The sequence below is a fragment of the Cibotium barometz genome, chromosome 9, assembly GCF_041138505.1.
Source record: "Cibotium barometz isolate CiBa-2024 chromosome 9, ASM4113850v1, whole genome shotgun sequence".
Classification (NCBI taxonomy): Eukaryota; Viridiplantae; Streptophyta; class Polypodiopsida; order Cyatheales; family Cibotiaceae; genus Cibotium; species Cibotium barometz.
In genome coordinates this window covers 8,222,955-8,250,343 of record NC_141054.1, presented here as the reverse complement: position 1 = coordinate 8,250,343, position 27,389 = coordinate 8,222,955, and the positions used below count along the sequence as shown (strand labels likewise).

The 27,389-nt window shown below is 44.5% G+C and overlaps 1 protein-coding gene across 7 annotated transcripts in view; it reads left to right on the top strand.

Moving 5' to 3' along the window:
- Positions 1-27,389, top strand: part of LOC147635225 (wings apart-like protein 2) — an 87,707-nt gene that overhangs the window by 56,753 nt on the left and 3,565 nt on the right. Inside the window, exons 6-14 of one of the 7 annotated variants that reach the window (XM_086802445.1) lie at positions 13,496-13,589; positions 13,772-13,816; positions 15,504-15,540; positions 15,728-16,088; positions 16,176-16,444; positions 16,634-16,885; positions 17,247-17,328; positions 18,314-18,398; positions 18,527-18,662. In XM_086802445.1, coding sequence (XP_086658571.1) covers positions 13,496-13,589; positions 13,772-13,816; positions 15,504-15,540; positions 15,728-16,088; positions 16,176-16,444; positions 16,634-16,885; positions 17,247-17,328; positions 18,314-18,398; positions 18,527-18,534 — 1,233 coding nt within the window. In that variant the 3' untranslated portion in view covers positions 18,535-18,662. Of the gene's footprint in view, positions 1-13,495; positions 13,590-13,771; positions 13,817-15,503; positions 15,570-15,726; positions 16,089-16,175; positions 16,445-16,633; positions 16,886-17,246; positions 17,329-17,562; positions 17,590-18,313; positions 18,452-18,526; positions 18,663-27,389 lie in introns of those variants that run through there. The other 6 variants (XM_086802440.1, XM_086802441.1, XM_086802439.1 and 3 more) reach the window with 6 other exon arrangements.

Genomic DNA, 27,389 nt, shown 5'->3' with positions numbered 1-27,389 from the left:
AGAGACATCTTTGGATAGTGATGTGTATGATGCTTACCTTTGTTGTTGGAGTTTTCCTCCCAGATGTTATCCATTAGGAGCTCCTAGTACCGTACTTTTCCTCATAGTTGTTTCAGTTTCAGTTAGTTGTTTAGTTGTTTTTAGCTTTTCTTACACAGACATTGTATCAGATCCACCAATTGTTGTAACCTTTTTGGTCTCATAGGTCATTTTGGCCTTCTGAAGACGTTAATATATCATTTCATTACATGTATATATATGTATATATATATATACATATACATATATACATATACATATATATATATATATATATATATATATATATATACATATACATATATATATATATACATATATACATATATATACATATATATATATATATACATATACATATATATATACATATACATATATAGCAGACGCCTCTAACATCTCTAAAAAATACGAGTCTTTCGAGGTGCGTACCATACCCGCCTCGTACCAAACACCTATGACGCCTCTAACAACCATGCATGAGACTGATCCTCCAAACGTCTCATGAGCCCCATGTCTCCTCCTGTCCATTTCTGAATGTAATCTTGCCATCCATCTTCCAACTCTTTCATTAACATACTGCGCCTTACTACACGCCAGAGAGGGTGCAATATGTGGGCAACCGCGTGGATTGGTCCATGGAACCAATCCCACCGGTCGTTCCAAACCCGTCGAATGTCCTCAACCCTGAAAATTAGCCATGAATGATCAAAGCTCTTAGCTAAAGCCTATGATACAAGTTACAACAGGAAGGCAACTAGTTGGAAGTTCAGTACCTCATTTGTCAAGAGAGTGCATTGGTTAAGAGCCTCTCCAATCCGGTCCATGAACTCGTACAAGAGTCCAAGAGTGCTGCCCTCCATGTTAGTGATGTGAAGAACGCTATAGATTGGTTGAAGAGTGCTCCACAAAGCCTTTGCCTCCTTCCATCAACCTTCTTGCATTACTTTGGGTGCAAAAGCAACTACCTTCAGGTGCTCATGGTCCTCCTAGCTCATCCACTCTCGGCAAACCATTGTGCGTGAGTCCCTGTCGGACTCTCACTACCCTCTCAACCACAATGAACATATATGCAAACCTGGTTTGTGAGGGCTTCAGAAGCTCAAGGTCACTATTGGCACGAAACATTGCCAAGACCTTGGGCCTCTTGACAAACTTCACCAAGCTACGCGCAGTGTTAGAGATGTCAACAATCCACCTAATCTTGGCAAGATCTTCAATGAACAAGTCTAGGCTATGGGATGTACATGGAGTCCATACAAGCTGCGAGAACTCACTAGCATCCGTCCCATAAGGACAGTTGCTACCATTATCGGTGACCACTTGCACTATGTTTTGTGGGCCTATCTCCATGATAGCCTCGCGGAGGTGTGACCATATAAACTCTCTTGACACCACTGTCCTAGGCACATATACATCAATGGCACGCTAAAACATAGTGCCCTTGCAAGAGGACACCAAAATATTGTACACATTCCTCTTGCATATATTTGATCACCCATCACATAACAATGTACAACCATACTTGCTCCAAGTGGCTTTTAATGGCTCCATCTCCACCTCCATTGCTTGTTTCTCTCTTTTGAGCTCTTTAGTGTGCAAGGTCTCATAGGAGGGTCCCTCTCACTCACAGCCAATGCGGCTGATTATCCTCATGGACTTTTTCCATCGTGGTGTGCGCACAATGTGAAAAGACAAAGCGCATTGGATGAAAAGCCTAGTGAGTTCCCTAGTTGCATCTTTAATTGCCTGCTCTTGCATGCTTGCTTGAATGCTTGTTCGCTTTAGAGAGGCTTTGGGTGCTGCGGACAAAGGGGTTCGTGGTACTGGGGAGTGGAACTACCAGCACCCCCGAATCTTGCTTGGCTCTGTGCATCTTCCTCTGAACCCAACCATGTTCTCTTTGATGCATCACCAGCATCGTCACTAGCCCCAATATCCTCAGGCACAGGCCCACAACCGCGTCCTGCTAGTTGCTGTCTTTTCCATTCTTGTAGCTTGGCTTTGATGTTTGCAGGCACAAGTTTGCATGCACCAATGCCTTCCCCGGTTAAACCTGTGAAATGGGCCTTAACACGAATTATGGACCCTCCTGAGCAAACCCCGTAAAAATTGCATTTCCACTTTTGTGTGCTTGAACCACCATATTTAGATACAAGAGTGACATGGGTCCACATGGCATCCTTTGTGTGAGGCATCTTGACAAAGGCAGGACTGGATTGGCACCTTGGCATGAAAACCCCCAAATTTCAAAATTTGTGTTTTTTGCAAAATTGAAGAAAAAAAGCACCAATTAGCACAAGCAACGTGAGAGATGGCGGGCACGGAACCTGGGAAGTGCGGGAGGAGTAGAAACGGGCTGATTTGTGCAAGGCAGGAGCTCCTTCAATCTGTTTCACAGGCGCTTGTAGACGTTTTTACGAAAATCGAACTCTCTGGATAAAAAAAACGCTGAATTCGTAGGTTTTTCCCAGTTGGCATGGAAGAAACGCGTTTCATTGCAATGAAATGCTTCGTTTCATTTAGTTGCGTTATGCTTGGTCAGCATCACTAACATGCATGTGGCCTCTATGCATAAAAGTAATCCGGTGGGTCTTGTACTCCTTGCGTGGCTCAATGCGGTGATGCCATGGCTTTCCTAGCAATACATCACATCCTGCAATGGTGCAACCGAGAAATTCTCATGATCAAGACACCCCTGGATGTGTATGCGCAACTTTCCAATGCTAGGGGTCACTTGTACTTGTTTGCCCACAAAAGCGGCCTCTGCCTCAATATGGGGTCTGTCACCAGCCACCTGGACATTTCCCAGTATGAAAGGGGTCCAGGATGTCTAAATATTTGGAAAGTACAGGCTTTGGGAATGGGGGATTATCCTAGAATACAGAGGACCACACTCCTAAAATTTAGGAGAGTTGCTATTTTTGGCCGACTCCGATGGAAATTCTGTTCGTGTCATTACATCTAGAATTGAGAAGATACCAAGAGTTGGCAAAGTGCCTATTGACAGAATGTCTACCAGTTGGGATATTTTTAGAGATAAAGTTTATGGAAGGACCCATCTCTTAGATTGGGACATGTGGCAAGAAAGTGGATCAAAGTGAGACAAGTGGCCTCACACTTGTCAGAAAGTGGATCAAAGTGAGACAAGTGGCCTCACACGTGTCACTCCAGCAATTGTGTGGCTCTCCACTTGTCATTGTAGCCTTCTCTTGCCATTTTAGCTCATGGGAGGCCCAAATCTATAAATTGGAGCCCTCTCTCTTCATTAATGGAGGATCTCTTGCTGTACACTAGCCTCTACCACCGTTACAGGCTGCCCTAATGATGGCTACTCTCTTTCTCTCTCTCTTGAAGGCTGCCCATGAAGAATACCGGCTGTTGGGGACTGTTTTGGAGGCTTCCATCGCGAAGAAATACTGAAGGTAGGGGTATTTAATCATTTATTATGATTTCTAGCCATTGTACTTGTTGTACCAGTCTTTGTACCTGTTGTACCGGCCATTGTATTGGCTGTACCAATCCTTGTACTTGTTGTACCATCCATTGTACCGACTGCACCAACTTTTGTACTTGCTGTACCAGTCACTGTACCTGCTGTACTAGTCATTGTACATGCTGTACCAGCATTTGTATTTGCTGTACTTGTTGTATCAGCCACCGTACCGGTTGTATTAGTGTAAAGCTTTTATAGCTTTATTAACATGATTAAGACTTAATTAATAAACATAAGACAAATGCTGATAGAAAGATTGAGTTATTTGCATTGAGACAGGGACCTTTCTTAAATAGAGGCCGAAAGGGTACAAGTGAAGAGACACATCCTTGGGAAGGGGTGTGGCTCTTGAGTCAACGGTTATGTCCGAGTGTGGCTCTTGAGTCAACGGTTATGTCCTTTGGACTTAGGGGTGTGTCTTTTAATGAATAGACATGTCCTTTGATAGTGACCCATGTGTAAGGGTGTGACCCTTCACAGGTGTCCTTTCAGTTAATAAGGGATTAAGGAGTAATTAAGGAGAGATTAAGAGAGTTAGTCACAATCGTGACATTCCCTCCTACTTAAAATAAGACTCCGGCTAAGAAGAGATGGTTGTCTTTGAAAGAATTCCCGAAGAAGTTCTGGATATTCCTGTAAGTCTTCATCACTTTGTCAAGTAGAGTCGGAATCATCAAGCTCTCTCCATCAAGATCTCTCCATTTAACCAAAAATTTTGTAGTGAGTTTATGTCGTGTTTCTTTCTGTCTGACATCAAGAATTATCTCTAGAATTAAGAGTATGTGTTCATCTTTGATTTTTGGAACATAATCCAAATGATCTAAAACTGGAAAATCACCGTCCACAAACTTCTTGAGCCAAGAAATGTGGAAAGTTGGATGAATTCTACCCCAAGAAGGTGGTAATTCCAACTTATAACTGAGAGATGAGTTCTTCTTAATAATACGAAAGGGTCCATAATATCTTGGGCGAAGCTTTGGGAAAACTGATTTTACTGTCTTATATCGATGAGGGGCAATATATAATAATACCAAGTCTCCTTCTTGAAATTCAATGTGACGACGACGCTTATTAGATCTGCGTTGATATTACTCTTGGACGCTGATCATCTTATCCTTAATCTGTAATAGAATATCTTGCATTTCCTGAATGAGATGGTCTGCTAAAGCCACTTTATGTTGAAGAACAAAGTTGGCAGGAATAAGGGGAGTATGGCCATAAGCTGCTTGAAAAGGTGTCATTCCAATAGCTGAATGATAAGAATTATTATAAGCAAATTCCACCAAAGGTAAATATTCTTCCCATGAAGCTAGTCGAGACTGAACATAATGTCGCAGCATTTCTTCCAGAATCTGATTAACTCGTTTCGTTTGTCCATTTGTCTGAGGATGATAAGCAGAGCTAAAGAGTAAATTTGTATCAAGAGACTTGAATATCGAAGTCCAAAAATGTCCTGTAAACTTTGGATCTCGATCCGAAACTATAGATTTTGGCAATCCATGAAGTTTGAAGATATACTGTATAAACAATACTGCAATATCTGAAGCTTGGGCTGCTTTCTTGCACGGGATGAAATGTGCCATTTTAGAAAATTTATCAACCACCACAAGAATCTGTGTATTGCTTTTAGAAGAACGTGGCAATGAAGTGATAAAATCCAAACTAATACTTTCCCAGCGTTCATTGGGAACTGGAAGTGGTTGAAGAAGACCAGCTGAAACTTGTCTGCTAGCTTTCATATGTTGGCATGAGAGACACGCTGTAACAAACTTAATAACATCTTGCTTCATTTGAGGCCAATAGTATGTAGCTGTCAAAAGACGATAAGTCTTGTTGATGCCTGGGTGTGTAGCATAAGTGACCTCGTGATGTTCTTTCACCAATACTCTTCGAACATGAGTATCATGAGGTACACAAATACGGTCCTGATAATATAATAAACCATCCACTATTGTATATGCTCCATAAATTTTTAAGTCGGAAGGAGTTGCATTCTGAGAATTGAGAATTCGAAATGCATTTCCAAAATCACGATCTGTTGAATAACGGTCCTTGAAACTTTGAGGTATATTCATTTTACAGTAGAAATAGCCAAAACCGAAGCTGACAGCATACGACTGAGGGCATCCGCAACCACATTGGTAAGACCAGGAACATACTCAATTGTCATATGAAAATTGGCTAAGAATTCGACCCAATGTGCTTGCCTAGCATTCATAACTGGCTGCATGAAGATATATTTCAAAGAATGATGATCTGTTTTTACCATTGAATCCGCACCAAGGAGATAATGTTTCCATGCTCGATAGGCATGAACAATAGCTAAAAATTCCTTGTCATATACCGGGTATCTTCCTTGAATTGCAGAGTGCTTATGACTATCAAACGCAATAGCACGTCCTTGTTGCATTAAGACGGCACCAATGGCAATATCAGAAGCATCCGTGTAAACATCAAAGGGGAGAGTAGGGTCTGGAATAGCCATGACAGGAGTTGTTGTCAAAAATGTCTTTAAATTTTCAAAAGCTTGTGTTGCGGCTTCAGTCCATTGGAATGTAGGAGCAGACTTTAGAAGTTAGTGAGAGGAGCAGCTATTTCGGAAAATCGATGAACCTTTGTGTGATAGAAGTTGGCAAGTCCCAGAAAAGAACGAACATCATGGATGTTTGTGGGAGTTGGCCAATTGACAATAACCTGTATTTTCTTTGGATCCACGGAAATACCGTCTGCTGAAACAACATGTCCAAGGTATTCCAAGGATGTCTTGAAGAATTCACTTTTGCCTGGATTAATATAAAGAGCATTGTCTCAAAGCACCTGGAAAACAATCTTAAGATGTGCCTTGTGGTCTTCCATATTACGACTGAACACCAAGATGTCGTCAAAATAAATAATGACGAACTTGTGCCATATTTTGTGTGAAAAGCTGTCTTATATTCATCACCTTTGCGAATGCGAATTTGATGATATCCAGACTTAAGATCAATTTTGGAGAAGACCTTTGCATGGAGCAATTGATCAAACAATTCATCAATGCGTGGAAGAGGATACTTATTCTTGATAGTTAACTTATTAAGGGCACGATAGTCGATGCAAAGACGCATAGACTTATCCTTCTTTTTCAGCAAAAGCACTGGAGCTCCAAAAGGACTTTTACTTGGTCGAATATGTCCTTTCTCCAAAAGTTCAGTAAGTTGTCGCTGTATCTCCTGAGATTCCGTAAACGAAACGAAACACGAGTAGGTGAAGCACTGCCAGGAAGAATATCAATAGCATGGTCGACTGGTCGATGAGGTGGGAGAACCGCAGGAAGCTCGTGAGGAAAAAGATCCAAGTATGGAGCAAAGAAAGGTTGCCTGAGATACATCACCTTTGTATCTATGTCCTCGGGAGGGTCGTTGGCTGAATAGACCATTAAAAGTGCTGAGTAACAACCACTCTTGCGGACCCACCGTTTCACTTGAAGAGTTGAAAGGGTTGGTATAGAAGGTTGGTCTCTGATTCCTTCGAGAGCCACAAGCATACCATTTTGAGCAAATTGTATAGAATGGTTCCGGAAACTGATCAGGGGATCATATTGATACAACCATTCTTGACCAAGGATCATATCATAATGTGCTAAATTCATGACTTGGAAATCCAATTTGTCACGATAGTGCTGAATTGGAAAGGAGAGGTGTTTGACAATGGTGTTACACGAGGAAGTGGAACCATCGGCAAGCTCTACTTCATAAACAACATTACTTGGAGAAGTCCGAATCTTCAATCTTTGAGTCAAGGTGGTTCCCACAAAATTATGAGAACACCCACTGTCAATGAGCACCTGAATAGGGTGACTGGAAATAGAACCTTGAAGAACCAAAACCTGAGTAGACCGCTGAGGCAACGGTGAAGAGGCAGTTTGTGCTGTAGCAGTAGTGGTAATTACTGAAGCATGTGCAATAGCATGGTGATTAACTGCATGCTTTCCTTTGTCAGCTAGGGGTTTCTCCGTGGAAGTGGGGGGTTCAGCATTAGAATTCTGTCGATGGGTTGGTCTTTTGGGGCATTCAAACCAACGATGAGGTCCATTACAAATTGTGCACAATCCCGTCTTTTGTTGATCCCGTCTAGAAGGAACAATAGAAGGACGAGGATTGCGAGATTGGTCACGTCCACGATCCCGTCCACGATCCGAATTGCGTGGTTGGAAGGAGTGAGAACGTCAGAACCGAAAAGAGGGCGATCCTTCTGATCGGCGAGGTTGTTGAGAATTATTCCATTGGGGATTAGGCCGGGAGGTAGAAGAGCCAGATGACTCTCTACGATTATCTCGGCTCATACGAGATCCATTGGCTTCTGAAAGTCAATAGCTCGACCGAAAGAGGCCAAATTTCGAGAATTAATGTCTGCAACATGCTCGGCATATCGTATAGCATCGGCAACAATAATAAACAAGGGTTAATGAATACTTATGACTTGTTCACATGCCACAAACCATGGCACAATACAGGGCATTCACATGGCTCACGGGTGGGTGTCCCTTGCCTATGAACTGGACACGTCATAGCAGGCATTCACATGAAAACTAGTCACGCGAAAACAGCTTCAAGCAGGCAGAGATGCATGCATATGCATTATGCAATGGAAATTTCTCCCGTTCGTGGAACCTATAAATAGTAGGTATTCCCAAGCACAGAACTGGCTTAGTGGGAAGCCTAAACTGGGATCCGTGAAACAGTGGGTTGCACGTCCTGGCTACACTACGGGTGAGACAAGGCCCGGTCTCCCGTAGGTGACGCGAGTCCTGGCCTTAGTATGGGTGACAAAGTCCCTGGCCTCCAGTACCTTGGCACGAAATAGGGGAAGATCACTTGGGCGACCAAATGGTGACACTTTTTTTTTTCCGAGAAAAGATCCTTTCATTAGTTATAGAAAAAACGCCCGTAGGGCTACAAAAGATCTCTCCTGCTCATAAGAGAAACAGAGCAGTGAATACAGCATGGCAGCCCGGGAGACTCTCCCTAGCTGCTGCAAAATACAAGCATCAGTACAAAGGACTGAGAGGCTAAATCATACAATAGGGGGGGGGGAAAGCCAAACAGGTGGCCTGTAGTGCCAACGGGGGGATCCCGTGTGTAAGGTGTAGAAGGGGCCACAACGCCAAGTGGTGTGAAAGGCCTGGCGCCGCAAGATCGCCTCATCCGAGTCTCCCTGGATGTGGTCGTACTGTCCTCGCAGGGTGTGGATCAACTCCTGCCAAATCCCACGTACAGTCTCTGCTGGTGGCTCCAATCTCCCCTCAAAGGCCGTAAAGCACCGGGCCCTCCAGGTGAACCAAATGGTGAGGCTGCTGAGGAGCTCCCATCGTAAATCCCGTTCCTGTGTCCAGCTGGCGGACGAGAAATCCGGTGCCGGAACCAGGCGAGGCTGGCCCCTAATAAATCTGATGGCCTGACTGCCCTGCTCCATCTCATAGCCCATAGCAGGCCCTGACGAAGTCGACCAAGCAGCGGCACCCCACGTAAACATACCCTCTGGAGAGAGGGGAGCCAGAATACGCAGCATCCGCAGCCAAATCTGCTGCGCCTGAGGGCAATCCCAAAGGCAGTGTCTCTGTGTCTCCATAGGGTGGCCGCATCGGACGCAGGCCGCCGGAAGACCGCTGTAAACAAGCCAAGTGCCAACTGCTGAGCCCCTGTGGGCGACCAGCCACTGAAAAGTCGAGATCCTGCGGGCCTGTCGACTAGCCCAGAGCCGAGCCCAAAAATCCTCCAGGAACTCCTGTGAGAGTCCCTGTAGCCGCCAATGCCCCGCTGCCACTGGAGAGACCGTCCTCCTTGCCGTCAAAATATGCCGCCCCAGCCGAACAGTATACTGGAAAAAGGTAATCTCTGTGGTCTCAAGGGATGCATAAGGATCGTGCCACTCATACTCCCCGGGGTCCCACTGTAGCCGGGCCAAGGGGCGCGTTGCATATGCCCATATGCGCCAATCCGGGAGCACATCAGCAGGATCGAGGTCTATATGCCACTTCCGAGAAGCGGCGGCCACTACCCGAATCCTCTGAAAGGTGCACTCTGCAACCAAAGGCGACTCCTCCTCCACTCGCTGGAGTCTGCCCTCATCCTGAATCTCATAGTAGAGGCAACTGCCATCCTCAGTGCAAGCTCTGACAGCAATCAGGATCTCCAACTGTGTAAAGGCTCCCATCCACCGTGGGGTCACTGGCTCGAGAGGCGTGAACCACTCCTCTGCGAGTGCCTCCTGAATATCATCTCTCATAATCAACCCCCCTCTGAAGTGACTCAGCCTCTCCACCTGGATCTTCTCTGGGAGACTGCAGAAGGCCTGCCAGTCTCCAAAACTACGAGCTGGGCCTGCCGCTAAAGGCCCCCAGGCTAAACGAGGCCGAGAACCCAGCATATGACCCTGCTCTGTGCGAACCGCTGGGCTCCAGATGAGCGGCTGTCCCGCTCCTCAACACAAGAAGGAGGTCGCTGAGAGAGCCCCGGTCTCAGCAGCTCCCAAGCTCTCAGGATACTCAAAGCAAATCTGTCCTCCCATCCTCTACTGAGGCCTGTCCTCCTCATCTCTATGAAGATCCAGCGAATCTCTGGTGCCCAAGTGCCCCCTGCTGGGGGCGCCCGAGCCTGCAGCCGCTGCAAGAGGAGCTCTTTCCAAGGCTCACCGCCTAAAGCAACCCCCGAACAATAAGCTTCCCCAATAAGGCTCTGCTCTGATCGACTGGATCTATAATGCCCAAACCTCCGTGAGCCAGCGGAAGTGTAATAACTGCCCATGCAACCTTTGCCCGAGCTGGCTGACCGTCCCGCCCAGACCACAGAAAGTTCTTGATCAGCCTCTGTACCTGGCTGATGCAAGAGCTCGAGAAGATCCAGCAAGACGTAATGTACCACATGGTCGCTAACAGCACCTGATTTGCCACCACCACCCTCCCAGCCAAGGATAGTCGAGCTGTACTCCAATACAAAAGCTTCCTCCGAATGCTCAGAAGAAGCGGGGCAATCTGCTGCTCAGGTGACAAATCTAGGCCAATCTGGCATCCCAAATACCGCACTGCTGTGCCTGGAGGAATCCATCTAAAACCGGGGTCCGGGCTCCATGCTGGAGTGGGAGCACTACTGTTCCAAAAGGCCACTGTCTTGCGCCAATTGATCAATGCTCCCGAAGCTGCACTAAAAACCTGGAGCAATTGCTCTGCCCGAAGAAGATTGGCCTCTTGGCCATGCAAAAATAAGCCCGTATCATTTGCAAACTCAGCATCTAGCAAGTCCTCCCCCCGGACTGGGAGCTGAAGTCCTCTCAAACCAACCTCCTCTGCCGTCAAATACATGCTCATAGCCTCCGCAGGTGAAGGGGTGGAAGAAAGAAGGGTGGTGGGCAGAGCAATGAGGGAGGGGGGCGCAAGAGCAAGCGCAATGGCGGGGGGGTGCTGGTGTGCAGGTCGCGCAGGCAGGAGACGGGGCGTAGCTTCAGCGAGCGTTTTTTTTTCAGACAACTTAGGAGTTTGAAGCCACTGATCCTCAGTGACATGCAAAATCGCTCCCAAGTTGCAAGCTCCGTGCCGTGCACTGTAACATGACTTTCTCCCACCCTATCAGCCGGGTCCTCAAGCATGTTGAAGTCACCCCCGACACACCAATGTGCGGCCTCTGGCAATGCATTTTGTGCAAATCGCAAGTGAGAAGAAGGAGCCAGATCATTTGCGTGTGGGCACTTGGGTAACTAAAAGCCTTCCATCGTGGTTTTTGTGTGTAGAAGAAGCTACCCCATATTTGGGGGAAAGGGCAAAATCAAGAAAAATTGGGCAAAGGGGCAAAAATTGAATGGCTCATTCTCTCTCGCTCTTCCATACAACCTTGCTAAGGCTAATTTTAGGGTTAAGGCTGGTTGATTTTCAGGGTTAGGGTTTGCTGTGGGCATCCTACAGGTTGGAATGTGTTTGCTCTGATACCACCGTGAGGACTTCTCAGCCGATTAAGTAATTTATAAGACATGATTAGAGATATAACACTGAAAATAAAGATGCTTAGAGCGGAAAGCTATATTGTGTTGCATTGAGACACAAGGCCTTCTTAAACAGTGCCTGAAAAGTTACAAATGAAGAAGCACATCCTTGACGAAAGTGTGTGACTCTTGAATTGAATAGTTATGTCCTTTGGACGTAGAGATGCGTCCTTTGATCAATAGATGTGTCTCTTTGAAGAGATGTGTCCTTTAGTGATGACCCATGTGATAGGGTGTGACCCTTCATTGGTGTACCTTCAATTTTCGAAGGCTAATCAAGAGTAGTTAGAGAGATCAAGTCACAGTCATGACAGCATCGGCTAACTCCTCTACTTGAAAAAGGGCCGTCCAGGTACACAAGTAGGGCAGGCTGAAACACACAGTTGAACATGCTGCCACTCTTTGGCGAGCCTCCTCCATCTGCGGGACAATTAGGTTAGCTATAAGGAGAGATCTGTAATATGTGAAAGCCACCTCCCTGATGTGCTGATGCTTTGAGGCTATGAAACCATTCAGCCTCTAAAGGATGTGCACCCCCTCTTGGTAGAAGTGGGGACTCGAGGCAGTAAAGAAATTTCTGGTGACGTGATCCCGTGCTTGGGTCCAAAAGGAAGCTCTCGCATGATATCGATACTCAATCCATTGCTCCTCCAAGGCCTTGAAGGCGGTACATGTTGTCTCCATCTAGGCGCCTACCCATGGGCTCTTCGAGCTGTTGGAGGCGCTAAAGGGGGATCGGAAACTCCGCTCCTGCTCCCAAAAGGCTTGAAGTGTCTTGGGATGATGACTGCAAGAGACATCTTGAAGGGCACTGTCAAGGTCCTCAACGGCTCTTTTGGGGGTAAAGTTGTAAGACGACCATATCCCCTTAATCCGTCTAGTGATGATGGGGTCCTGGATGAGGCTGTCAGGGATCTGCGTTGATTGCTGATGGTGCTGCCAAAGATTGAGGAAGCCCAAGGCTGGTCTCCCCAACACCAAGAATCACCCATTGAATGCGGCCTGGTACGATCGTGCCAAAATCCTCAATCTGGGAGGCTATGGCTTCGCTCACTGAAATGCAAACTCCCCTCTGGTTCCCTAGGGGGCCAAAAGGTGGGGACCAATAAGTATGACTCCTGCATGGGAGAATCCTCTTGCAACAGTGGGTGCGGCTGACTATGAGGTGGTGCTCGGATCATAAGAACATCAATGGCGACCCCTACCAGGGCTCGCTGAAGCTCCGCGCGAATCCGCTGGGTGCCTCGCCTAAAGTGGGCTCCTCCCAGGCCGCAAATGTTCCATGAAGCTAGCTTCATGGTAAAAGCTGAGCCGGCGGGCTACGACAAGGGTCTCCATCTGCCGGATCATCTTGGGGGTCGGTTTCGATGGGGAGTTGTGGCTGTCCCTTTGTGGCGGTAGCCGCCTAAAGATGTCCCCATTCGGATGCAGCTGCTGCTCGCGCTCTTTGGGGCGACCCCTCAGGTGGATGAAGGCAGGAGCGCAGTAATGGTGGGGTTGAGGGCGAAGGTGATGATGGCAAAGAGGCAAGGGCAGCATGAAGGTGCGTGAGGCAAGGCTGGTTGGAGGGTGGGGGGTATGCAAGCAGAGGATACAATGAAGAGGGGACGGCTGGCCACGTGGAGTGTAGCGATGGCGGGGGGTGAGGGCGAAGCTGATGTTGGTGAAGAGTCAAGGGCAGTACGTAAGGTGAGGCTGGGGCGCAGCGAGGGCGAAGTGATGTCAGCGAACATGCAAGGGCAGGGTGAAGGTGCAGGAAGCAAGGCTTTTGTGGTGGGGGGGTGTGGCGCTCTCAGCACGATTCTGATTTGGAATGGTTTGTGATCTTACCACTTGCGTGCTTGACTTCTTCTAGTCAATGGCTAATACAACATCAAGTTGTCAATATAGTTTGTAGTGCAGCTTGTGATATTTTCTATCCCTACTCATGATTTGCACCCTCTTTTGCAGAAGCATTTATTGGACATGATTGTATCGAAGAATACTGGGGATTCACCACATACTTTTATTGGTCTTGTTGTTGGTACCATCAACATAATTTCTGGTTGGTATAATCAGTTTATGTGTTTGGGTGCTACTCCATTGGCTTCCTTGAAGTTAACCTTCTATTGTCGAGAATGGTCTTTTTTCCCCCCCCCCCAAATAATTAGGCCACCAATTTGGTCCATACTTGTCTTGTATGCAATGTGTGCCTTGCTTATGTCTGTTTTGATTGGCTTTGACCAGATTTCATTTTGGCAAGGAGACATCAACAAGAAGTCACATCATATGGTACGAACTCGGATGTATTTTTCTTACACAGCTGTGTGCAACTGCAGTCTTACTTCTTTTCCTGTTTTGAGTTTTGACTCATAAGTTTCTCCTAGGCCCTGATATCAGTTGAAAAGGGGGGTGTGTGGGGGGGGTGAGACAGAGAGAAAGAGAGAGATATTAAGGTCTTCAAAAGACCCAGAGGGTCTACAAGACCAAAAAGGTAATACAATATATCCATGATAAATACTGAATCATGGAAAAATAAAATCTGTGCAAAACCAGCTATGAAGCAAAAGTATCCGTGTGATGCTACATTGTGACAATGTGTGGTCATGCAGTGATACCATCCTCCTCTAGAGTAGAACTCAAAATAGCCATAACATCTCTCCTCTGTGATGGCAGCTCACTATACTGCCAAAGGAGATCATGAATGTGCAGCTGTCAGGTGAAGGGATGAGGCCTCTGACATCTACGCCGTCTGGCTCTTAGAAGGGATTGCACACACTTGGTAGTGACGCCCCGTGTACGTGGTGCCAAAGGATCACGTGTCCATGTAGGCCATCGTGGACGTGGCTGGTCCTATTGCTGCTTCTGTCGGGCCAAGGAAGTCGGTGGCTGTGACCCAAAGAAATCTGTGATGGAGGTCTGGGAGGTGCCTCACTGACACCGTCTCTCGGTTTGCTGCCTAAGCATGAGCTGTCTGTGATGGTGAAGCTCCCCTAAATACATGCCTAATCATCTCTGATCTTCATACTGCATGACCTGTCACAGGGGACCGAATGGCTGGGTGGTTGTGTAAATTGGCACCTAATAACTTAGAATTCTAAGTTTTTAAGAAAGGGTTCTACAACCGCTAGTGTGTGGGTTCTTTTGTGTGTGGGAACAACCTCTTAAGAGGATCTTATGTAAGCAATGATGTATGTAGGTGACACCTCTTAGAGACACTTGGCATCATGGTTTGACATGTGGCATATGTGGTGGCAACATACGTATATACCTTGTAAAGGGATGTTATGAGTATGCCTAACCTTTCAAGTTAATCTCGTGCCCTATGGTATCGAGCCACCCTGCTAGCTACGCCTCTGCCAGTTTCTGCCACCTGTTTGTGCCACTATCGCCGGTGGAGCGAACTCCTAATCCCAACATTTGGTACCAGAGCCTTCCTGCTAGCTGCCAGTTGCCGCTGCCTGTTTGTGCTACCATTGCCGGTGGAGCTACTGGACAATGAACCAAGCCACGGGAGCAGCACCGCTCATCTTGCTGGCAGCTCTATTGCATAGAGAACCATTGCCACTTGGCCATTCGATGTTTCCACCGGTGCTCGCCACCACTTGGGCGGCTCAACCACTACGTGCCACTGCCGCCAGCAGTTTGTCCTTTTTTTAGGGTTCTCCTTCGCAAAGCACAACCGGCAAAAAGGGGCATTTCACACTAGCACTTGGTTCACCACCTTGTCATCGGAGGTCAGGGCAGTCATGTGAACGAGGTACTTTGGGATTTTTGTTTGGGCTTTCTCTCAGATATATTTTTTGGATTAGGCATCCATAGGCAGTCTAGAACTCAGTGCAAATCTAGGCACTCTTGCATCAGTGCAATTAACTATTTGGAGCTTGTTCTAGTTTTGAGAGAGAGAGAGAGAGAGAGAGAGAGAGAGAGAGAGAGTCCTTTTTCTGAAAGGGCGATGGTGGCTTCTTTTATGTCACAGGAAGCAGAGATGGAAATCCTAAAGTTGATTTGAAGGGAAAGGAGTCTTTGTCTCACAATGGTCCAAGTTGTTATTGAATTTGACTATGTAGTCAGTCTTGAAAAGGAAACTTGAATTTTTAGTGCAAAAGGCATGCTTGTGCAGGAGCTGCATTGAAACATGCTTGTGTGTGAACTCTTTGAAGCCTTACTTTTTATATATCATATGGTGATTGTGTATGCAGGGGTGCATTTTGTAAAGTTCCAAAAGTTGCAGACTTTAAAACTACAAGGTAAAAAGTCTTTAGGGTTTGAAGGTAAGGTATCAGGACCAGCAGCAAGTGAGAAGAGAGCACCATCAGAACAAAGCTTGGAAAGACATAAAATGAAAGGAAGCTTTGAATTTGATGAGTTGGATGGGAGCATTGAGAAAGACAGTATAAAGACGCAGGTTTTGAAGAGACATAAGTGCCAACCAGGTACAAACAGGGATTTCTTTATTGATACATCTGCTCATAGTGTAGTGACGGAGAGTGGTGAGATGGAAAGACCAGGTGAAGAACCCCATGAGAACCTGCTGGAGGATTGCTTGCTATCAGCTGTGAAAGTGAGTGTATTTGGCTGATTATAGAAAATAGCAGAACAAATCATGGCTTTCTTCCTTTTCCTGTTTTTACAATAAAATGGGATACAGGTACTTATGAATCTCACAAATGACAATGATCTTGGATGTCGACAAGTGGCTGCTGCCGGTGGATTGGATGCTGTGGCTCTACTTATTGCAAAGCTTTTCCCTTCATTTCAAGCTGTTTCTCCCGAAGTCCATCAAAGAAATGGGGAGGACAAAGCGAATAAGAGTATCACACAGGAGAGTAATGGTAATGATCAAGACCAAGACTTGGATCTTCTTGTGGTTGTTCTTGGTGTGTTGGTGAACCTCGTGGAGAAAGATACCAGAAACAGGTCAGTCCTTTGCATCACATTACAGTTTGGAGAGAGAGAGAGAGGTTTATCTTTCGTGCTGCTGGTTTAAATAGGCTTCTGTTACTTCCTTTTGAATAAGACTACTGCCAGAGCAAGATATTAACTGATATTTTGCTTCAGTACTCTCATTTTGGGTCAAATCTCATGCTGGTAAAGCTTTGGTGGCAGAGGACGACTTGTATCCTTGAACACTGAGGGTTCTTACCATGCTGTAAATGGTAGCGTTGTGCAAAGAGATCATGGCGTCATCACGCAGTTATGCTCCATTTTCCTAAGCAAAGAAGGCACCGGTAGAGCTATTGAATCAACTGGAGGCGAGATTGATGCTGAGAGTAGCTTCAAGCAAGGACAGCAGGAAGCGGAGGACATGATTTTGGAAGCTTACTCAGCTTTGTTGCTCGCCTTTTTGTCGAAAGAAAGGTATACACTTGGCATTGCCACTACCTATGGCTTTTCTAGCAAAATGACTGTTGATTTATAGGGGTGCCATAGCTGCAGGCATTTCTGTTGTCATATGGGAAATCATTAAACATAAGTGATTATACAGCTGTCTCCAGGCTTTAAAGGCTTCCTTCTTATCATGGGCTGCCCTTTTCCTGGGACTGGTTTACAGCACCTTTCCTCACTTAGTTTCTATACAAAATTTGGTCTAACGTTTTTGTTCACTATCAACTGTGCTTGTTGCATTAATCCTCAAAGAGTAGGTTTCTTTTAATAATGAGTGAAGGATATGTTTTTTTTGGTTATGTATGCCTAACACAGAGTTTTGTGCTTTTTACAGCTTAACCGTGCGCAGTGCAATTGCACAACATCTACCTGAAGGGAACCTTAGCGCACTTGTGCCTGTGCTTGAGCGTTTCTTGGTAATGACTCTTTTAGTTTTTATGGTCTGTTAATCTTAGGTCAGATTGCATATGTTGTGGTGGTGTATCTTTGAACTTGCCTTGATCATCCATAGCTAGAAATAATGGGTTAACTTAAATCAGAATGTGGTAAGGGGTAAACCCTGCACATCCTGTCGGATATGAACATCTAGGCTATGCAAGAATCCTTGGCTGTTTTGTAATGCTGCAACACTAATTGAGGTTTTTTGCTAGAGCTGCGAGTAATGCAAAAGAGACTCAGTAATACCTTGTCAAATGTCACCATATCAGTTCTTGAACTGCTCAAGATATTGGTAGGGAAGAAAGTGGTTCCAAAGGTTGGTTTCAAGATTTATCCAAGCATAGTTGACAATGCTTGTTAGAGCATTGTTATCTAAGCCACTCCACCACCATCTCCAAGCTTCCTTGGTGAGGTGAGAATATGCCACACCATACCTTCCTGTGATTTTTATACATTGTACTACTGAAGTTTGCAGCATAGTCACATGAAAACCCGCCGTTTTGTCCCCTAAAAACACGAAACAACTAAACACACACAACATTCACAACTGAAACACCATTTCGTCCAAAATTGAGATCTTCCGAAATTTGATTAAAAAAACTTGTTGCTACCTTAAGTCTCCACTCCAACAATTTGTACGTACCTAGTGCTAATCGTGGACATTAGTGGCCTAATCTGGCAAGGTTAGGGGAGCCTTGGGATTAGGAGAAAGCAAGCTAATACGGGTAACCTCACTATCATAACGTCACTATTGGTTAGAATTCGACCAAGATTCCAGCCATGCATGTGGCATAGATTGGGATGCTGAAGCCTCTATGGAGTAGACTCGCATGGATTTCTGGCAGTCAAGCCTCAGCCCTTGGCTCGGGGATGGTTAGAAGCATTGAACCTACTGTTGTGAAGGTGAACTAGCCTGCACCCCTCTTAAGGGGTTTGTACTAATCACTTGTGTTTTGTGTTTAGGAGATTCGTGGGCTTGTAACACAATTGGTATCAAAGCAGGTTCTCTTGGCTCTCGCCTCCATGCTCTTGTCATCATCTCCTCGAGGTGCTCTTCTGATTGTCTCAAATTGATTTTGGCAACTTTTGGGCGCGTTTCGAGACCCGTTTGCATGCTGTAAGATTTCCACAGACATCTCGGGGGAGGATCAGTTCGAACTGTCTTTGTTTTTGCAGTGCAGTAGCACAAATTTGGTGTGCATACATTGTGTGCATATTCCGTAAGTGTTACGGGGCTGTCATCGCCGCTTCTCCAGCATCATTTGACATCTTCGAGCTTATTGTGTGCATATTCCGTAAGTGTTACGGGGCCGTCATCGCCGCTTCTCCATCGTCATTAGACATCACATCTTTGAGCTTATTATCAATAGCTTCATCAGCATTGTCGTCGACTTTTGCATCCTTGCTAGTAACATTTCTACACTCTATACTCTTGCTAGTAGCCATCTCGGTTGCTTTCAGTGGGCATTGACAGTACTTGCAAGTGGTTGGGATATTTGCATTTTGTGTTAGAGATTCACTATCTGTAGGCTAAAATGGCAAGCATTGACGTATTTGGGATGCTTTCTGCTAAACATTAGCTTAATGGGACCAACTACCCGTTGTATGATGCACCATGTATGGTTCCCTAAGGACTTTGGAATGTTGTTATTGGCATTAAGGCATGCCTTGTGTCGCCAGGCATGCCCTATCTCGCCTTGCCAGCGTGGGATAGTACAATTACTTCGGATGTAACTGTAGCATTCGTCTCCATACTCCTCACAGCGGAACAAGGCAAGTGGGATGACAGGGATGCACATGCACATGCATTGGTGGCACTTTTTGTGAGAAGGAGCATTATTTCTAATAATTGCTCATGTAAAACTGCCAAGTAGGGCCAATGAGGTGATAGCTCAAGTGGTGGTGGTGTTTGCCTAGGACTAAGAGGTCCTAGGTTCAAAACTCCCCTTGGTGCTTTCTCGACGGCATTGCCTACGGGTGGATAAATAAGCGTTTGCGGGGACGGCCCGCCTATGGACGGTGAAAATTGGTAACTATGGGAGAATCTTGGGCCAAGGGCTAGTTGAAAAAAAAAACCTGCCAAGTAGGCTAAGGATGTGCTTGCACTTTACCAGGTGTGTAATGAGACATGTGTGGCGTACTTACGTAAGTAGTTAGAGTCCGAGCAAATGAATGAGAGAGCCTTGATGAATGAGTTTAACACAAGGATCAAAGATCTCAGAGTGTAGCTTGCATCTATTGATTGGGCCTATCCAAACATGTCATTGGTGTCTACTTTTCCCAAAGCTTTACCGATTTCATACTAGGGTTTTACATCCACACTTTGGCTTATGATGTAGGATAATCCTAATGCACTTACGTTTGATGAGTTGATTGCAGTGCTCTTGCAAGAAGAGAAATCCTGGAAAACCGAACTAGTATGTGTGTGGTAGATCAAGCATTTGCTGCCAGTCAAGAAAGTAAAGGCGAATCCTTGTCTCAAGGCGGCTATAAGTTGAAGGCAGAAGTAGCCTTGTCTTCTGGTAAGGGTGCCGAGAAGGGAGGTGATAAGCCTAAGAAGAAAGGCATATGGCCATTATATCAATGACTTTATATCAATGAATGCAAAAAAGGACTTGAGAAGGAAAAGAAGAAAAGAGCCAGGCATGGATGTGGCTTATGCATCAGCACTAAGCGATGAAAAGGAGGAGTCAACGAATTATGCACAAGATGTTTGGCTTCATTGTGCAGTGCAGTTATGATCCTTCTGTCCATGATGTATACATGTCAGTGAGACAGATTAACATGTTTGGTCTTTTGATAGTGGTGATAGTAAGCACATTACTTCTCAGCATGGTTTGTTTTCCTCCCTTGAGACTGCTCCTCAAGGAGGCACAGTCACATGTGCAAACTACTTCTCATATCCAGTGAAAGGAGCTGGTAAGGTTGTGCTCATTGCTGCAAATGGTGGGACAATCAGTCTCGGAGAAGTCTTGTTTGTGCCATGCATTAAAAAGAACTTGCTGTCAGTCTTTGCCATTGCTAGGGTAAGCCTTGTGGTCAAATTTGTTGATGACAAGTGTACACTTCATGATCGGAGTGATGGAGACATCACTGTAGTATCTGGCTCTCTAAGCCATGGGCTTTACAAGTTGGACAGGCAATGAGAGACTGGCATGTAATGCTTGTTCAATTACTACCATTCATGCTATGAGTGACGTGGAGCTATGGCATGCTCGCTTTGTTTACTTGAATTTCGTTAGTTTGTTGCACCTTAAAAGGCAAGAGATGGTGTCAGAGTCGCCAAATCTTGAGGCCTCCGTCAAACATGTATGTGATGGGTGTATTTTAGGCAAGATGCAAGGGGCATCGTTCCTGAAAGATGGATCAGTAAGGGTTGTGCAGAAATTACAGCTTACACATACTAATGTATGTGGTTCTTATGAGACACCATTGATCCGGGGATATCTCCACTTTGTGACTTTTATTGATGATTACTCCAGGCACATTTGGGTGTATCCGTTTGCAGGTAAAGTCAGAGGTCTTTAGACACTTTGTTTCTGTGGCTGAAAAGTGTCTGCATGTAAAGTTGGAACCCTCCCTTCGTACAAATCGAGGGAGAGAGTATATGCCAAATGAGTTTTATGCAGATCCTAGCTTGAAAAACAAAAACAAAAAGTATATGCCAAAGAGGTTTCATGCATATATGGATGAAAGAGGTATAAAACATCAATGCACGGTGACTTACATACCTTAGCAACATGGTGTGGCTGAGAGGAAGAACATCTCTCTCATAGAGATGGCAGGTTGCATGTGTTTTTTAGTTGGAGGTTGTTATGTGCTAAACAAGTTTCCCACCAAGGTCCTGCATACAATTACACACATGGCTGCCTATCAGAGATGAAGATGCCGTTGATGAAGACCCCGTTGATGCTAGTTGGCTTGCTTAGACTTGATACCGCCCTTTATGAAGACCCCGTTGATGCTAGTTGGCTTGCTTAGACTTGATACCGAGCAGTAGGGTTACGGCCGTACTCTGTGGCGCAGCTGTGATGCTTACTGTAGCCAGCCGGGATGCCCAGCAGCGTGTTGCCCTGAGGTAGGCAGAGCACAGAGGTGCTGCACCGGATGCACTGTGGTTGCCTGCTTGCTGCTGAAACAATGCTCACATAGTGGTGCACCTCCCACATGGAGGAATCGGGCTGCTGCTGCTTATTCTTCACGCAGAGCTCAGAGATGAAATGGCCACCTTTCTTCTGTTGTGTGGAGGCCTTGTTGCCTGCTCCTTCTCTTCCTCTCTGACTACATCAGAGGTCACCAAGTTCATTTCATTGAGCTCAAGTGACTTGAGTGAAGTCTCACTTATCAATGAGCATGAGCGCAACATGAAGCTGCCAATACATAGACCTTGAGCTTTTCTCTCCCTCTTTCACATAGAAATGATGAAAGGCTCTCTCTTACTTAGATTTTTCGAAATGCAACCTCTCTATCTCTCAAGCAATTAGCAATGTGCCAACACTTTTCTCTCACAAAGAATGAAAGAAGGAACTCTCATAAACTCTCCTCTCCCAATGATGCCTCCCTCTCTACCACAATGTAGAAGAACTAATCTCACACAAAGAATGTTGCTTCTCTCTAGCTCTATATCCTTGCCACTAGAATGGAGAGTGGACACACCTCTAATGCAAACACCAATGCCACTTTGAAGAATGCAAAAGTTAAGAGATTAGCACTAATTACCAATGAGAATGACTCATTAGCAATGCACAAGAGTATTGAAAAAATTCTAATGCCAACTAAGCTAAGCACTCCCACAATCCACTCACCCTTTTGACACATAAAGGAATGAGCTCCCAAGTGCCAACAGCTCACAAGGTTGATGTATACCCACATTCACAAAGATGCCCTCTCTCACAACTAATGAATGAAAAGAATTCCCATGGAAGGAAGCACTAGAGTTTGGTAGCCTAGCACCAAGCTTAAGGCAACCCAAACTTAATCAAAGAAAGCACAAAGCTCATAGATAATAGAACCAATCCTATGAACAAGTACTAAACTTGGTTAGCCACTTAAAGAGACCAAGCATTAAGCGAGCTTGTCTCTACCATAGTTGGCTACTTAATCACTAAAGTACACAATCTTAAGAATCAAAAACAACGCTCACTTAAGACAATACAAGAGCTTATCTTCCACAAAAGGATCACTAAGCATGTATTACCACAAGAGGTACAACTAGCCCAATGGCTATCCAATACAATGAGTGTATTCTCACAAAGAGCTAGGTGATGGTTATACAGGAGGAGAAGGAAACACCAAATCAAGCTTCACCACATGTTCCTCATATACATATACCAACCCTAAATTATATGTACAATCCAAGGTTAGCTAGTCCTTGATCTATACCTTCCTAAGGATATAACCTTTTACACTAAGGTTCTCCACACAACACATGATGGAGATCAACATATTCTTAACACCCTATGGGACCTCAAGATCCAATTTTAACACATGTAATTTTGAAGGTAATACAAGACAAACCCACCCCTAGGCTTTTACTTAAGTTGAAAAATCATATGATCAAGAAACGTAGGGCAATTTTCAACAGCAAAACAAAGCTCAAAATCTCCTTCCTTCTCCTTATTCCCTATTTTGAGAAGCGTTCCTTCAGATACCTTCTTAGAGAAAACTACTTTCTTAGACCCAACACTCATGACCTTTAGGTTCCATCCGTTCAAGGCAAATTCAGTCAGAAGAAACATTTCGTCTATTTACGTTTCGGTTCGTCTCTATGGACGCAATGGAGAGGTTTTGAAGCGATATTGTCAAATTGAATTCATAAAAAGTGAGAAATTACGAAAGATGTAGGAAATTTCAACAATTAGGTGTGAAATAAGATGCAATTGAGGTTGAAAGTACGAAATTGGGACTTATAAATTAAAAGAAAGTTTAAAATTGAAGAAATTGTGAAAATTTTCAACAAACGGTGCGAAATTAGGAGTAATTGAGACTTAAGTATGAAATTGGGATTTATAAATTGGAAGAAAGTCAAAAAGTAAAGGCTAGTGGAACACTTAGAGATGTAAGGAAGCACAACACATGTAGATTAATAAGGATGAGTGAAGTGGCATGATTAAGTCACTTACACACTCTCATAAAAGGATGTGCATACTACACACGCTTGGCGGAAAGAACCTTTTAAGAAGGAAAAATTTACCCCGGCTCATTATAAGCCTATGTCCACACATCACTACCATATAAATGGCTACAAATCTCCCCTATAGTAATGATGTGAACATGTGCAGAAATCATGTGATCAATCCCCAAATCATGTGCAGAGGTAGTCACCGTCGATTGTTTTTTATTGAGCCATAATATACATGAATCACCAAGATGAAAGTAAAAGCCGCTAGCATAGTCGCGTGTCATAACATCCAGCCCAATTGGAGTCACTGAAAGCATGTAGCTGAATATCAACCTCATTAGAATAGAATAGCCCAAGGGACTGAGTGCCCTGCAAGTATCGGAATACTTGCTTGGCCAACCTTCCAAAGCTCACTTCCCGGACTATGCATAAACTTACTCAACTAGAAGACCCAAACTATATATTGTGTATTACCTGACAGAACTGAGAGGCAGGCGGCTGTCATGTTCTGTTTTTAGTAGAATCACTTAAGCTACGTGCATGAGCGGGCCGTCTATGTGTTGGGGAGCTTAAAACTTCTATTTTCAGGCACAGCAGAAGCGTGGAGGGCCCACATCTTTTGATCTCTCAGCAACATCATTCAGCATTTCTATTTTTTGTTGAACCATTGCAGGTTGCATATTTCCAACCTTAGTGTTTGGATCCCTTTTTTTGTGAAGTGTCACCCTTTCAAAACAAAGCCTTTGTGATCAACCATTGAGCTACTCTTTGTAAAATCCATTGTATGCCCTAAAAATTATGAAGGGTAATCCTATGTGGTGACAAAGCATTTGTGTAATGCCAAGATCAGTAGACTCAGCAGAGTCATCCAATCAAAAATATAAAAAGATCAAACCTAGAAAAAATAAAAAAATAAAATGCACTAATCCGCACTGACTTAGGGTGGATGGTGTCAGGACACTGTCTCATATCTCTTTGTACAACCCTCCAAATATAAAGGTTTCCTTGTACTATGTGTGCACCATGATTACTAGTATGGGAGGGTATTTTGATGAGTGAGATTTTGATGGATCCAAGTTTCACACTTGGAGCATTAAGATGGAAGTGGCTTTAATTGATAGAGATATGTGGGGAATTGTCAATGGAATAGAAAGAAAACCAACTGCTTGGGATTCTGAGATAGTTTCAAAATGAACCGTCCTTGATAGAAAAGCCCTCTCTTTCATCATCAATGGGTTAAGTGATAGTCAAATTCCACAAGTGAGCTCTTCAAAAATCTCAAATGAAGCATGGACTAGACTCAAGGCAATCTTTGGGCTGACAAATGTTGTAGCAAGGATTTTTCTCCAAAAAAAAAATTTTGTATCGGGGAGAAAAAGATGATGAGACTAATGTTGCTACTCATATTAGTAACATTAGAAGTCTAATCGACGAACTTACTAGATATTGACGAGGAAGAGGCAGTCTTTGTGCTATTGTCTAGTATGTCTCCTCTCTATGAGCATGTGTGTGAGTTATTTCAAATCAACCTAACTTAACTCTTGTCTTAGTAGCATCCTCCTTGATCTTGGAAGAAACAAGAATAGAGGCTAGTTTATTTTTATCGACAATAGCTCAACCGGAGTAGGAGAGCAGGCTTTCTTGACAGAGGAAAAGAAGCAAAAGTCACCTCGATCTTGCTATTACTGCAAGAAGAAGGGTGTTAATCGAATTCTAGGATTAACAAGAGATACCGCCATTATCTTACATCAAGGAGTCATGGTAGATACACCAAAGGGTCATACATTCAAGATATGAAGCAATAGTGTCCAAAGCTACAACTTGGACGGGCGCCCGTAATGGTGTGACGGAGTATTTATGGCGATTCGGGCTTCAAGAGCGTGTGGTAGCAAGTTAGGATGAAGTCCTAAGTGATATACTTTATGGATATATTATGAGAGTAGTCATTGTTATGGCATTAGGCCTCTTATGAGCCTAAAGTGTCCGGCCGGCCATAGTTTAAGTGAGTGTGAACACTTATGGCCATGTATATAAGTGAATTTCTCTCATAATACAATATACTCTCCCATTGTGCAATTGAGTCTTGCTCTTGCTAATCTCTCTCCCTAATGCATGCTAGTAAAGTATATCACTTAGGATGAAGTCCTAAGTGATATACTTCATGGATATATTATGAGAGTAGTCATTGTAATAGCATTAGGCCTCTTATGAGCCTAAAGTGTCTGGCCGGTCATAGTTTAAGTGAGTGTGAATACTTATGGCCATGTATATAAGTGAATTTCTCTCATAATACAATATACTCTCCCATTGTGCAATTGAGTCTTGCTCTTGCTAATCCTCTTACTAATCTCTCTCCCTAATGCATGCTAGTGAGTGTGTGTGAGTGAAGTGAGGTGAGAGGATAGACGAGGACCCATAGTGCAAGGTGGCAGTGTGACAACGCTCACGGGAGACGCGGTGGAATTGCTACTCAAGGAGTTGTAGAGCTTGGAGACCTCAAGGGTTACGAGCTCGGCCATTGGAAAGATCCTGTTGTGGTTCACCAGGTAATCTCTTTTTGTATGTGTTTCAAGGAGGGTTAGGGTGAGCCTTGACATTTTTGGCGCCGCTGCCAGGGAGCCATCCATTGGCTTTTTCCATCGTTTTATCTCTAATCTACTCATAACCCATTATCTTGATTAGTGGTTTTCCATGAAAAAGATATGGATTTGATGGTGATTTCTGTGAGATTTAGTGTAGAACAACTCTCTTTTTTTTTTTGTTTTTACAAAGAATACTTTTTTCTTAATTTTTATATTAATTTGTTGTTTTTACTGTTATTTTTGTGATTTTTCATGTTCTCAAGGCTTGCACATAGTTTGTATTAGGCTTAGTTTGCATGCATTGCATCAAACAATGCAAGAGAATGCATTTCTTAGTGAATGTTAGCTCTCTTTAGTTTAAACATAGATCTAAGATTATTAATTTTAGTTTAATTATGTGTTTTTTGTTGAAATTGTTTGGATTAGAGTGTTACCAAGCATTAGGAGTACACGCGGCACGTCAAATTAGCACGGCACCAAAAGTTTTTCGAAAACCCCAATTTTTAGGGCACCGTACGGTTCACCATTCCGTACGCTGGCAGATGCAGGCGTGGGTGGACGTCCGAAATTCAACGCGGACGCGTGGGAAAAAAACTATGGAGAGGAGGGGCTTCCTCTTTCCTTCAAAGGTGCCTTCAATGAGATTATGACCATGGGATCCATGCTGGAGAGGCTGTTAGAGGATCAATTCATTTGATTCCCAACGAGGGTGGTGACAGATTGGAGATTTGGTAGTGGAGGCCATGTTAGGTACTCTCTCGGGAAGTGTTTGGTGTGAACACGATCTATCCACGAACACTTTTTACCCTGATTGGACAAGGGGTTTTTTCCCCGTGGGACACTCCAGTGTGTTGGCCTTTTAGGCTTAGGTCTCATATGTTGTACTTTTTAGTCTCATTTCATCATCAACAAGTACAACTTTCCAACACTCTCTCCCTTTCACTCATGTTTTCTGTTCAAGCTATGTCATGTGTTTGTGTGGTTGCAGAACTTCCCCCATACCCAACATTGGTATCAGAGCCAGCTTAGCTAGTCGTCTTGCTACCTGTACATGGATTTGGACCGATCTGCTGTTGGCTTTTTAAATTTGCAGCCCATACAACTCTTGCAGTTGCTGCCAAGCGCCGCCCATAGTCACCAAAAAACCCATTTTGGTCTGGCGAAACTTGCGAAACGTTTTGTGACAAAACGTTTCTACAAAACCTTCAAAACCTTCAAAACCTTTGACAAAACGTTTTGTTCACATTTTTTGTTTTCTGTAAGTCTCTATGTTGCTGCGCCGAGGCCCCACATCTGCGCCCTGTGCCCCTTGCCACTGTTTGTTGTCCCCTGTGCC